Source organism: Rhinatrema bivittatum, chromosome 7 (genome assembly GCF_901001135.1).
Source record: "Rhinatrema bivittatum chromosome 7, aRhiBiv1.1, whole genome shotgun sequence".
Lineage (NCBI taxonomy): Eukaryota > Metazoa > Chordata > Amphibia > Gymnophiona > Rhinatrematidae > Rhinatrema > Rhinatrema bivittatum.
This window is the reverse complement of record NC_042621.1, coordinates 280,802,760-280,817,530: the sequence shown is the minus strand read 5'-3', so window position 1 is coordinate 280,817,530 and position 14,771 is coordinate 280,802,760. Positions and strand designations below refer to the sequence as shown.

General features: G+C 41.7%; 1 protein-coding gene across 1 annotated transcript in view; it reads right to left on the bottom strand.

The window, feature by feature from the left end:
- The window catches only part of SORCS3 (sortilin related VPS10 domain containing receptor 3), a 1,039,444-nt gene that overhangs the window by 935,103 nt on the left and 89,570 nt on the right, over nucleotides 1–14,771 (bottom strand). The window contains exon 3 of the mRNA XM_029610742.1: nucleotides 3,727–3,794. Within this exon, the coding sequence (XP_029466602.1) occupies nucleotides 3,727–3,794 (68 nt within the window). The remainder of the gene's footprint in view (nucleotides 1–3,726; nucleotides 3,795–14,771) is intronic.

The window sequence follows — 14,771 nt, the reverse complement described above, 5'->3', positions numbered from 1 at the left end:
AAAGGGTCCTCTAGTTATACTTTTCATCCATTATAATGACTGCAAATCTTTAGTGATGTCAATTTTACTATCAATACCTCAGAATGTTTCTGTAACGCCATCCCCCCTAAACCACACCCCCACCTTCTGAAATCCACCCTCTACAGTGGTTCATATATAGAGTCTCTCTCTCTCTTTCACTGTTGCTTCCCTTGTGGACTTTGTGTAGCAGTGGTGCACTGTCTAGTCGTGGGCTATTTTGGGATCGGCTTCAGTAATGACTTTGTTTTGAACAGCGGCACAGCTGTGATGAGTAGTTGTTGTGTGTGTTTGGAGCTGGTGTGTTTAACACCCCCCCCCCCCCCAGAGAGGAAAAAAAACCCTAAGGGCCTTGCAAAGATTTTCTTCCCCACCCGTGCTGAAACCCAGGGAGGTCAAGGGGCTTTGTGTGGTCCGTGGGCCTCCATGTGTGTCCAGAAATGTACAGGTTTGGAGGCTACATAGGCACAGAGAGAAGAAGCAGTTTCCAAAGAGCTGAGTTCTGAGGGTAAAACACTGGAAATGCCTTTGAAAATTGACCTCTCGGAAGTCCAGAAATCATGACAAAAAGAAAAAAAAAAAATCCTGCAAAGTATATCTAAACGATCATTTTTAAAATGTATTTATTTATTTATTTAAGAACTTTTGATATACCGACGTTCGTGGGACACATCGCACCGGTTTACAATCAACTCGAGAAGGAGGAATTACAATAAACGAGGAACAGGAAGTGGGAGCAGGCAGGAAAAGGGGGGGGGGGGGGAAAGGGGATGGGAAAACAGAAAGATAGAAGGGGGAAAAGCAAAGAGGTAAACGTAGAGAGAGGAGAAACCATAATAAACACAGGTAACATTATTTACATCTTTTCATTATAATACATCGATAGAGGCGGAGTACAGGGATAAAGGTGCTGGACAAGTGAAGCTATAAAGACTGCATCCTAATCACAGAACATAAAATACAGGGAGGCAGGTGAGCCCTGAGCGGCTGGGGGAGGAGCTCTAGGTTTGATTGGCGTCTGGGTAGGCCTGCCTGAACGACCATGTCTTGAAATGGGATTTAGGGTTCGTTTTCCTTATTTTAAATGGCTTAACCATCATAAGAGGCTTCAAACGTCAAAGCTGTTCTTCCAGATTTCCTAAATTTTAAAGGGATACTGTTTTGTTTTTTTAATATCATCCCAGTCTTTCCAAAATGCACGAAACTACTCACAAATAGCATCAGGGACCCTTCTCTTTATTAAATAACGCTGCCAGCAATGTTCCTCCACTCTCTCTCTCTAGTTCAAGTCTCGCCCCCTGGTCACTGGCGCAGGACAGTAACAAAATACAAAAAAAAAAAAAAAAGTCTCTTGCTAACAGAAAAAGAAGTTTTGGAAGTCGGAGTCTGAACAAGGATGTAAAGGAATAAATGCCTCTTTATTAAAAAGTAGAAGATCTGCAGCAGTAAAATGTAAAAGTCCACTTAAAACTGAGCGGACGCGTGCGCGCGGTCAGGCTATTTTGTAAAATGGGTGCGTCCCTGAGCGCGGGCCGACGAATGCGCACCCCATGTACACCCCCCCCCCCCCCCCCCGCACGCCGCTTCGAAAGTTACCATCCCTGTGAGATGGCAACTCCGGCATGAACTTGTAGGTCCTGAGCGAAAGAATCAGAACCAAGGAAGATCGACATCCAAAAACCTGGTCTCCTATGCAGCACTGCTCTCACCAACATAATCCTTTCCCCTAACAAGAATTCCAGTATTTCTATTTATTTATTTGAACAATTTATTAACCGCCTATCAACATTTCACATCACGTGGCCAAAAGCGCTGTGACATTGCCATATAAATATGGGATTTGCCAATGCAGAGACTGCGTGACAGGACTGCACTTATAGTTAAATGAAAAACCACGATGTTCACATACACATCGCAGCCTGCAAGACATAAATACCCCCAATGTTGCTGTAGGTATGAAAAGCCTTATTATTCATTTGGCAGTACATTATTATTGAATAACCAAATGGCTTGCAGATGACATAATGCCTGCTCCTAAAGTCCCTACCATGCCCTGTCATTTCTACTGTAGGAATTCAGGGATCATTATTATTTCTTGTGTTGAATGTGCCTGACTCTCATTCTCATCCTAGCTCCACAATGAAATTCAACATGGGAACAGCAAATATAAATCAGAAAGTTTCAAACACAAAACTCAGAATAACTTCGCTAGGGCATTTTCTCCCATTACAGAAACGTGCTATAATATTAACTCTCTGACTCTAGGACCACCTATATAATATTTAATCCTAGTATTTACTGAGCAGGAACGCTTCTTGGAAATGTGTCACACAATAAGAAGAGCTGATTTTCTAGATATGCACAGGTATTTCTGAAAACACAGTACTATCTTTTTACGATGTCTTATCCAGGATCCCCATGTAGGGCTATCCCGAGGGCGATCTCGGACTGACTTATCACTTATGAAAGATTATTATCAGGTTCTCTTTTTCACTGTGCCTTAGGTATGTGAGTTAGTGTGCATGAAATGCATGCCCTTCCTGTCCTTCACTTTCTCCCCTCTCCCTTGTATCTCCCCAATGTTTCAAGTCAACCCCACATATTCTAACTGCCTGCTTTGCTGTGCGATCCTAAACATTTCTGAGACTTCATGGGGCACCAACCGTAAGAAGCCAGCCATTGACCACATCAAGGGTGAATCATTTCATTGCGAGTCGCTGAACAGCAGGCAGAGAACCAAAGAAACCAGGGTTCAAATTCCCTGATGTTCCTTGTGATCTTGGGCAAATCACTTTGCCCTCTGTTGCCTTAGGTACAAACTAAGGGCCGGATTTTAATACCTACGCACGGGCGTACATTTGTGTGCACAATCTGCCGTGCACAAATGTACGCAGAGACACGCACATGTTATAAAATCCAGGGTTGGCGCGCAAGGGGGTGCACAATAGTGCACCTTGCACGCGCTGAGTTCTTGGGGAACCCTGCTGGCTTTCCCCGTTCCCTCCAAGGCCGCTCCAAAATCGAAGCAGCCTCGGAGGGAACTTTCCTTCCGTCCCCCCACCTTCCTCTACCTAACCCCCCCCCCCCCCCCAAACCTTTATTTTATAAGTTGCACCTGCCTCTGGGCAGGTGTAGGTTGTGCGAGCAGGCCAACGGCCGGCCCGCGATCCCGGGCACCGCAGCAAATGGCTGCTGTGCCTGGAGGCTCCGGCCCCGCCCATGCCCCACCCCTTTTTTCAAGCGCCTGGACTTACACGCATCCTGGGGCTTTATGTGCGCCGCAGGGCCTTTTGAAAATAGGCCCGGCACGCGTAGGGCTTTGAAAATCTGCCCCTAAGAGTCTGATTTACTGAGGCTTTTCTGTGTCTATGGGAGAAATGCTTAGTAAATGAGGCCCTTGGATTGTAAGCCCTCTGGGGACAAGGAAATATCTACCTGAATACAACTCGCCTTGAGCTCCGAATGAATAGGTGTGAACTAACTGCACAACCAACAAATAAAAGATGAAACGGAGAGGACATGCATGGTGTGCTGACACTTCAGCACTTATAAAAGTTTGCACATAGTAGCATGGCGCACCCAAGTACTCAATAATTCACCACAAATTGCAACCAGCAATACACACATTTTAGCATACAAGACCGTGTATGAGACATACCGATATAATCCACTCCATTTCAATTGCTAAACAAATTTTAATCTGCTTACCTCCAAAGTGAGCTTTCAGTCACACTCCCCAAGTTGAAGTCATATAACTTTGTCAGAATAAGAATCACCTACAAAACAAAGAGAGAAAGAATCCTGCTTTAGACTTCTGTAACAATGCACTATCATGCATCGGAAATCACCCAGAGGAGAGCTTAGCACTCAACCATTAAAACTGAAGGAATTATAGGAGATCAAGTAGTAAAAAAAAAAAAAAAAAAAATCATTAGTTGCAAACATCCCTATAACTAGCGGCTTTTGTTTTAATCCTCAAGGTATTTTGCATTTGAAATTCACGGTGCTGAAAGAAATCAATTAAACATTGCTAACTCGCTTCCCTACAGCTTCCGTTGCTCGTGCTCTGGAAGGGAGCCATGTTAAGCATTGTACAAGCCATAGCGCGCGATGCACTGTCTCTTCACCGGCAAGGCTGTAAGAAAAATACAAGCGATTTCCAAAACCCAGAGAAACAATGGAATAAAAATGAAAGGAGGAAAAAAAAAATTCCTTCCTGCCGTAATACTCACAAAACTTAATCTGCAACTCTGCCTTCATGTCCCCACCACCAAGGACCGCCTGTGCCCTCCTCCATGCCATCTTGAATGTGCTCGCGAGGAGTTTCCCTCCCATGGGGGTAAGGGGTGTTCGATGCATCCACTACTCTTTCGGAGCTGAAACTCTTCCTGAGTCTTCCCCCTTCCAATCTTATCTAATGGCCCCTGATTTCTATTTAGTAAAGTTAGTCCTAATGAGGTGTGCAACTAAAAAAAAATAAAAATAAAAAAATACTATTAGCCCCTGGCTAGTATTAAACCCCTTATATGGAAACATGTTCAAATGTCAAAAGTCTTCCAAAGTGATATCTGGGATTTTATATTTCAATAAAAGTGTTTTGTTTTTTCAAAATCTAAAGATTTGAAACGCACTTCATATAACACTAAAATCCTATGGTGACAGACCTTGAATAAAATGTTAATATGACCTTTCAACTTGTTAAGACATTTTCTCTAGCAAAAAAGGGACAGCTGAATAGCATCTTATGACGAAAACAGCCTAAAAATAGCTCCAAGTACTGCAGCCTATAGTCAGCGGAAAGCTTTGGAAAGGTGACTGGGGATGGGGAAATTAAGGATAGAGAAATGAATTAGTGAACAAATAGCAAGTCTCAAGCAGTAGTGCTGGGTTATCGGCTATATATATAGGTGAGATCAGCGAGTGTCCAGAGGAACTGGCACTTTCACAGGAAGATGGTCCCAAGGTGCTCATAACAGATGTGCCAGGCATTTGCTCTTCACGCAGAGGTTCCCCCTTCTTTCGTTCAACCTTATTTTCCCCCAGAGTAAAGCTGTAGGGGAACCCCCTCCCCCCCATAAAAGTCAGCTCCTACAACATAAGTGACGCATCATCTTTCAGACCACACGGCATTCACATGGGTCGTCCAGTGTCAGTCTACAAATCAACAGTATGCAGTCATAAAATGAAAAGCACGAAACAAAACAAAATCCCATTAAACCGAGCTACAAATCCGCCTGTGTTATCCACCTGGGTAGTGTCTGTGTGTGTGTCTCTGTCTGTCTGTCTTCAGATGTCCAAGTAGTTACTGATTTGGTCAAAAAGTTCACACACTCTTCCCCCCCCCCCCCCCCCCAACACACACACAAACCCAGAAGGAAATTTTATTAGAAATATGATCCGATTTTTTATTTTTGGTGGACTTTTATTACATATAGAAAGGTTATAATTGTAATAAAAGGTCCACCAAAAACAATTGTGGACCATATTTCTAATAAACTAAGCGCCGCCAAGAAAGATCACGCATCCTTGACGACACTGTTACTGGACTCCTTCGTTCATTTTTGTGTGGGCTGCATGTGTCCAATGTCTGCCGCTTATATTTCTGTCCAATGAAAAGCAACAAAAACTAGAAATGGTTAGAATGCTGGTAGTTTAGGCTTGCACCCCTAATCCTGGCCCATCATCCAGTTAAATTTCCAGCAGCTAAGATTTAGTGGATTGTGGGGCCTGATATTCTAAGGCTTTTCCATCATTCTGTATCTATGGGCCCTAAGTTTGTATAGGAATGATAAACTGAAATCGAGTGGGGAGGGGAGGAGATAGAGAAACCAACATGATCTTGGAGATTCTGAGTTTTCACAGTGAATTTTGTGAATTGTTTTTACATCATCATGATCCACTGGACCCCCTTGGATGATAAATACCTAGCAGACAGCAATCTTTGACGAGGTCAATTATTTTATTTTTTTTTTAGAACAATTTTGCATCTGAATAATTGGATATTTTTTCCTATGCTTGGCATTCAGAGCTGCCTCCGCTGATCCTCTGCAGCATGACGTTATCACATGCAACACATCACAGGAATCTGAAGCCTTCAGGAAAATGACATGGTATTGGCTACCCTCCTGTTCCCACTTCAATGCCTTTTTTTACTTACAATTTTCAGGCATCAGAAAACGATCAAAACATCTGGGAGAGACTTCAAGTAGTGGCTGCATGTCTTGTTACTCTTGCACTTTTGGGGGGGGTTGGTTTTCACCACGCTGAACACCACCATACTGTACACTCTGCTGCTTGCTATCAGCGGGGACGGAATCCGCAGCCTGACTGCCACTCTGCCATTATGTGAGGCCGTTGCAGAACTTGCGGGAAACTCATATGGTAGAGTTGTTAGGATTCCCTCACACCCATAAATCATGACAATGCTCCTGTGTCTGTGGGCACATGCAATGGTGCAAAGACCTTTCAGGGCTATAAAATTTTACTACGAAGGAAAATTACTTCAGTTCATTAAAACCTTCCAGGAGATCTTGCCAACTTTAAACTGGTGAAGTGCTTTGCATATACACCAAATGAGATATATTGGTTCTTTTGTTTCCAGCAAATTAAAGTATAACCGCATTAATTTCCTTCGGAGGATTGCTACAAAAAAAACTTTCAGACGACTGAAAAGTGTCAACTCAAAAGGCAGCTCCTCTCATGCATCAAGGAGAGAGGCTGATCAGAGGGAATGCATGATCCCTTCAGGGAGGCAGACGAGAGGCCAATACCGAACAATGGCTCAGTTAATTCCTCCTCTGGGCAAACCTGCTTTAATCAGCACAGGAGATTAACATGGCTCATCAGCAGCACGGGCCACATGTTTACAGAGTGCATCTAATAACTAGAAAACGATTGCGCTCTGCCGCGTCCATGGCGTATTAAAACCCAGACAGCTTCATAATGCACGGGACACAAGCGGAAAACAAAAACATTTCGGGGGTTTTTTCTAAGCGGTTCTCATAAGTGCTGTACAGATAGCTAAACACCTACAAGCTCCAAAGATGGAGAGAGCATCATTTAATCACTGTGCGTGAAAAGTTACAACATTTTAACCATGGTAGGGAGGGGGGACTATGGCTATTTCTGAATTTGGACTAAGTAGCTGCCTTGAAATTCTACTGCAAACTAAGAGAATCCCTTTCTCAGACTGTTTAGCGGAATCCGTATCAGATTTGATTGCCTACTGTACCTTTTCCAAACCTGTGCTTGAGGCAAGTCACAATTAAGGAAGAGGAGGGAAGTCCCTGCTCCCAAAAAGGCTAACAATCCAAGACGGCAACTTTTAAATGAGCGCATGCACTGGAATTTGACATCGCCCGCGCAAGTGCAAGCGTATTATATAAAATAGGCCTAGCTCGCGTACGTGTGCTCCTAATTTTAAGCATTTACACGAGCATCGGATCGTCGTGCACTTTCCCCAGGATTTGTCGGCTTTTACACGTGCAAGTCAGGTAATTTTATAACAGGTGCGCATGAAGGACATGACCAGTTTAACCAGTTCTTCCACCAGTTTGCCCAGTCTGTCTCTAGGTCATCAAGACCCCCCTGGTTCTTTAGCCTGCACTCCCCCCCCAGTTTGCCCAGACCTCTCACGCAGTCCGCCTGATAAACAGCAGAAGTAAATAAGTGCAGGAAAGAGCCCTATGTGCACTGAGTTCGTCCGCACTTACGTGCATATATGTTGGCGCTGCCCCACGGCACCCTTGACCCGCCCCATTCCGCCCCTGTTTACAAGATGAAGGATATTTGCACGTTGGTACTTGCGCAGGTACGTGTGGTGTTTATAAAATCACCCTAGTGCGAATAAGCGCTATATGCATGCGTCTCTCTGCCTTTTTTGCGCACGCAGGGCTTTTAAAATTCACTTGCAAGCTGGTGCCAGCGGCAACGGAGGGCAAAGTGACTTGTCCAAGCTCTGTTCTGTTTCCCAGATGAGACCTTATCAAAGCTTTATACGGGGGTAATTTCACCTCTTTTTTCTAGATTAGTTTACTTATTTATTCGTTTATTTAATGGCTTTTATATACCAATAGCCGTTTGCACATTGTATTGGTTCACAAGAAACATTGCGCCTGAAATGGCATAACATACTTATCTTAATATATAGTCTATCACAATAGCCTTAAACCATAAGATACAGTACAACAGAGCAAACACCACATCATATTCTACATATAATATAAATACAAGAAAAAAGCATAGCAAAACTACCAAAACAAAAAACTCCAAATTATTCAGTATAATAAAATCACTTTTTAAAATTAAATCTAAAATTACAACATTCAATTATTACATTAAACACCTGATTACATAATCAGGTATTTATGCTATTTTATTATTTTTAAGCTTATATTTATTTATTGTTTATCTATTTATTTAAAAGATTTCTTACCTGCCCTTCCAACGTTCAGAGCAGGGTACAATAAAACATTCATAATAGAATAAACAAGACATAAAAGCAACGAGTTCAAATAATCAAATGAAAAATGCTGTATGCAAAATATTAAACAGCTCAGCTGTTGGAGTTATGAGCCATTCAGAAGAGAGACAAGTCTTTAGCACTTTCCTGAAGAATTTGGTGTCAGAGATAGATTATATCTCTTTTGGGAGGGAATTCCACAATATGGGATCAGCCTTCGAAAAAGCATATTCCCTGGTCTCGTTAAGCCAAACAAACCTGACAGAGGGAACATCTAAGAGTCCTTGTCTTGAGGATCTTAAGGAACGCCAGAGCTAATACATTTTCAATGACGTAGTGATCCATGGGGAGGAAACACGTTTCAAATTGGATTACTGAAAAAATGGTTTTCTGTAGCCAGTTTGTACTGAACACAATAAGTAGCTGAAAAAAGTGCGAAAAGCAGAATATAAAATCTAAATAAATAAAAAATAATAAAATGGGAAGCCAATGTAGAGACTGCAAAAAAACTGGGGTAATATGATCTTGTAAAAGTTTATTTGTTAGCAAATTGCAGGCAGAGTTTTGTTTTATTTGGAGCGGACAGATTACATATGCTGGAAGGCCTGTTACAATAGTGAAGAGACTGTTACAATAGTCAACAAATGACCAGCAAGAAATCTCTTGTACAGCACTAAAGTATCTGTAAGAATGCATATTTAGGGAAAAACATATCAAAAAGATAATTATAGGTACTCAAATGCTACAAAGGTCACAGTATAGTAGACCAAAAGGAAAATAGGAAAACACATCTTCAACTCAAGGACTTCAAGGTCTAACAGATGGTATAATCTCAGAGGGTGAAACTACAGCAGGCTCTGAGCCCACTTTCTTAAGAGAGGCAGTGAGATGAGAGGGATCATGGAAAATATACCTGACAGCCTGAAACGTAACTACACACTTACAAGGAAAAGTAAACCAAAAATGACCTTCACTTTATTCAACTCTAAGCCTTAATAGAAGGATTTCTCTCTGCTTCCTTTGCATAGCATTTGTTATGTCTGGAAATACTTTTATTTTACAATTTAGAAACTGGATCTCCCGATGCTTGAAAAACAAAAACAGAGAACCAAGTCTCTATCTTGCTGTAATACAAAATTAACAATCAAAGTACAAAATGGTTTCACATCTTCTCCCTTGAGAATCTGAGATAAGGGAGAAATGGATCAGCATTCACTGCTCTCATATGATATTTTTGAACTTTTTTTCTGAAAAGGGGGCGAGTAATAACTCTAGAAATGGCAGTGGGGTGGAGAGAAGGAGGAGAAATTTCTTAGGAATCTTTAATTAACACTTCCATCATACATCTCATTAACAAATGCATAGGTGTAGTCATAGATATTTTTGGAAACGGAATAAACCTTAAACTATGGTGCCTAATCGTGTTATTAAATCTATTTTATCATTCAGCAAAATATTGTTCCTATTTAGGCAGTCCTCTTTGCATTTTCTTAATATTATTTTCAAGCAAATCGATCTGTCTGGTATTATCTCCAAGATTGGGCTGCAAAGTTACCAATATCTCCATAGAACTTTGCAACTGACTGGACAATTCCTGCATATGAAGAAAAAAAGGACTTTTCCAGTCCAGCTAGAACATCTCACAAGTTTTCCAAACTACTTTCGGCTTTATCAATTTTACAATTAAAGAGGAACAAGGCTTAGATGAGCCCAGCAAACGCTGACCCTCCATTAGGATCTGTGGGCTAAAATCCTCTAAGCCCACCTTACTCCTCCATCCTCTCACCAACACCTGCCGAAATTCTGATGGCACTCAACGCTGGAATGAAGCACACTGGGGCTCCCACAGTCAGTGTGCTGCTCAAAGCAAGGGGAATTCTCCCCCCCCCCCCCCTTTGACTATGTCACATCATCCAATGTCACCTGGATTCTGGCTCTGGCACGTCTGTTTACAGAGTCAAATGGTTGCATCCTCAGCTCAATACTAAACGGCAAGAGGGTTAAGGCTCTCCTTTCCTCCCCTTGCTGTCTCCAAAGGCTGATCACCTTGCAACTCCACATCTTGAGTTCAAATAATGAAGTTCTCAATGGTACCAACTACCACAGAGGGTACCTTGGATGGAAACACCCATGCCGTCCCCTTGCGCTTCACCGTCAGGACACAAGATAATCTAAATGAGGAATGTGGTGGAACGCTCAGAGCATCTTCACTCTACATCTGCCGTCTTCTTATACCTTCTCTCCTAGATGCCCTTTTATAGCATGGAAGGTCCTTGGTGCTTTGTCCCACATATTTAGTTTACTGTTGGTCTGTATTCTTGGTACAGTAACTAGTAGGGATGTGCTATCGTTCAGGACGAATTAGGCAATTTCAACGAAATTTCCTAATTTGGCCTGGTTTGGGGACCCCGCAACCCGAACAAATTTTCCCCGAAAGGAGTTAGCATGCACTAACTCCTGTGCACTAATCTGAAATTCGGGTCCCCCCCAAATTACAAAGGCCTGAACCGCAGGAAATACGATATTTCCTGCAGCGGGCCAAAAACGAAGCCTAAACCAAAAGGTTCGGGCTTTGCACATCCCTAGTAACTAGTACTATGTAATCTGTTTACATTTTGGTTACATTTTCCCATTTTCCAGCAGTTGTAGGGTAGAGCCCTGGCATTAACATAGTAACACAAAAACAGAAGCCAACTCCTCTCAATATAAACAGTCAAAAAGCACCAAAGAGAGGGAAATAGAATCCAATCCTATTGCCACAAACCAATATACACAAGAGACAATATCATAGACAAACGCTCAAGAATTGTAATCTGTCTCTCTTCCGCAATGGGCCTCAGGCAGTCGTCAGCCTTCTGAGCAGCATTTTTTGTAATCATTTATTGTCTCTTGTATTTCTATTACTAAAGATTATATTATTCAATTTTATAGCAAAACTTTATTAACACATCTCTTAAAATAGTATCAACCTATTATCTCTATATTGAAACCGGAATACTTAGCCAATTCAGATGCTCATCAGCCACTGCTTTTTGACTGGAACAAATTTCTCAAATTTTTCACCCGACAAGGGCCATGTTTTGACTGTTTTTTTTAATTTAATGTCTATTTTAGTTTTGCAAGTGGCATGAATCATTAAACAAAACAAATCCCCACCCCCTCAAAATAAATAAAACCACACACACACTGAAACCAAAAAATAAATGAAGCAAATGAAAATGTTTCCCCTGCACATCCACACTCGAGAAGACCTTTGGTGTAGCTCAGAATGGCATATCAATGTTCTTAGAAGAGACACAGCAGACTGCAGTGACAGAAGGTGTGAGTGGCGATAAAGCAGAAGAAACTGGAGATAAAGCAACGTTATAAACAAAAACAGATGTAGTTTACACATGAAAAATTATACATTTTATGCAAATAAATGTAGATGTCCTGCAGAACTGAAAAAATATTTGCTGCAGAATTTACTCCTGAGCCACCACCACAGGAAACCTGGGGTTCTGGGTCATGTCCAGCACTAGACTTTGTCTGAAAATGAATCAGTCATCTGTAAATGAGTGCATTTCTGGGCAAAAAAATGAGGGAAAAGCCTTCCTGCCTCTGGTCCTATACACAGTAAATCATCTCTAAATCTAATAAACATCATGTGTCCCACTATAGCTCTCCCACTGATTTTATGTGGTAGGTCTCTCTTCCTCCCTGCATATATACATTTCATGGAGCAATAATGATGTTCCTATTCCCCTCCCCTTATTCCAGAGATGTTGCAAAGTATTTAAAGAGCATGATATAGTTTGTAAAGCATGGCTTCCCAAATCTGTCATGGAGGCAGCCCCATAGACCTATTTCAATTCATTTGTAACCTATCATTAAAATCATTTGTTGTACCTGAAGATTGTCAAAGCAGCCCTGATATTTAAAAAGGGGATCGGGGTGATCTGGGAAACTATAGACTGGTGAGCCTGACTTCAGTGCCGGGAAAAATCGTGGGAACTGCTATAAAGAATCAAATCACAAAACATTTAGCTAGACATGGTTTGATGGGACACAACCAGCAGGGATTTACCCAAGGGAAGTCTTGCCTCACAAATCTCCTACATTTTTTTTTTGAAGGGGTGAATAAACATGTGGACAAAGGTGAATCAGTAGATGTAGTGTATTTGGATTTTTAGACGGCGTTCGACAAAGTCCCACGAGAGGCTTCTAAGAAAACTACAAAGTCATGGGATAAGAGGTGATGTCCTTTTGTGGATTGCAAGCTGGTTAAAAGACAGGAAACAGAGTAGGATTAAATGGTCAATTTTCACAGTGGAAAAAGGTAAACAGTGGAGTGCCTCAGGGATCTGTACTTGTACTGGTGCTTTTTAATATATTTATAAATGATCTGGAAAGGAGTACGATGAGTGAGGTGATCAAATTTGCAGATAACACAAAATTATGCAGAATAGTTAAATCTCAAGCAGATTGTGATAAATTGCAGGAGGACCTTGTGAGACTGGAAGATTGGGCTTCCAAATGGTTCCAAATGCCCACCAACAGTGACAACAGTCACCTGTATACCCCTACCAGTACATCCCAACCTTACTTACCAATTATTTGTAGTTAGTCTTATCATTTACTCATGTTATTTGACGAATTTATGTTATTTACCAATTATTTGTAGTTAGTCTTATCATTTACTCATGTTATTTGACGAATTACTGCCATCTATTTTATATTTTATATTTACCGATATACATTCTTTTGTTCTAAACTCTGTTTAATGTTTAATGTAACACCTTACCCCTGTTCAATGTTCAATACTTAATGTTTAATGTTTAATGTAATGCCTTACCAGCAACAGTTTTGTTCTATGGAAACCGACCTGATTCGATATTTTATATCGAGAATGTTGGTATATAAAAACCCTAAATAAAATAAATAAATAAATGGCAGATGAAATTTAACGTGGACAAGTGCAAAGTGATGCATATAGGGAAAAATAACCCATGCTGTGCTTACACAATGTTAGGTTCTATCTTAGGAGTTACCAACAGGAAAGAGATCTAGGCATCTTAGTGGATAATACATTGAAATTGTCGGCTCAGTGTGGTGTGGCGATCAAAAAAGCAAACAGAATGTTAGGAATTATTAGGAAGGGCATGGCTAATAAAAGGATGGATGTCATAATGCTTCCATGGTGAGCCTGCATCTTGAATACTGTGTGCAATTCTGGTCACCATATCTCAAAAAATATATAGTTGCATTGGAGAAATTATTTTTCACTCAGTGCATAGTTAAGCTCTGGAATTCATTGACAGAGGATGTGGTTATGGCAGTTAGTGTAATTGGGTTTAAAAAAGGGTTTGATAAGTTCCCAGAGGAAAAATCCATAAACAGCTATTAGATTTATTTAGTGTTTGGGTACTTGCCAGGTACTTGTGACTTGGATTGGCCACTGTTGGAAAAAGAACGCCGGGCTTGATGCTGACCCAGTATGGCATGTTCTTAAGGTTTGCAGGACATCCCAAATGAAGATGAATAAATAAGCAGTTGTCACAGATTCGGAGCGCCGTGAAAAACTGCTTATTCATTCCTATTCATTCGGGATATCTTGAAAACCCCCACTGCCTGTGGAGACACCGGGACAGATTGGGGAAACCCTGTCCTAAAAGGTAGTGCACTCAATTTTCTGAAAAGCTTGATTTGTGAAACGCTTCCAGCTCCTACGTGAATTAAGGACGTGGCGCAGGATGAATAAAAAAAAAAAACTATTATTTAGACAGTGGCGACCAGTAAAGCCTTCTTTTTCCTGCCGACTCGACGATTGAGCCGTTACACAAAAGAGAAGGGCAGCTGAAACCCAGCCGTCTGGAGCGAGTCAGTGAAGTGCTAAGCAGCTCCCAATTAGTGGCGGTTTATTCAGAGGCCTCCGCTTCGGCTGACAGTTTGTGGACTCGGTGCTAAAGTAATCAGGGCAGCTCCGGGCCGTGCTAGGCGGGACTGCGCCTAAATTAGCCACGAACAACCAATGGCGTCAAAAAGAAGGAGACTAAAGCCATCACTTCCGCTGCCGTGGCCGCACCAGTCCGCTCTGCTTTTAAAGCCGTCCTTCCGCCAAGCGCCGGGCTCTGCGGGGCCGAACTCCAAAGAGAGGTGCTCCTGCCTTTCTTCCGTGCAGTACACTGCTCATTGAAGGGTCCTTTCCTTATGGTGCCCCAGGCCAGAGCACTGCCTTAAACACTGAACAAAATAAAATAAATACAAAAAAAAAATATAAATAAATGCATAAATAGATGTCTCTGGCTTTGCA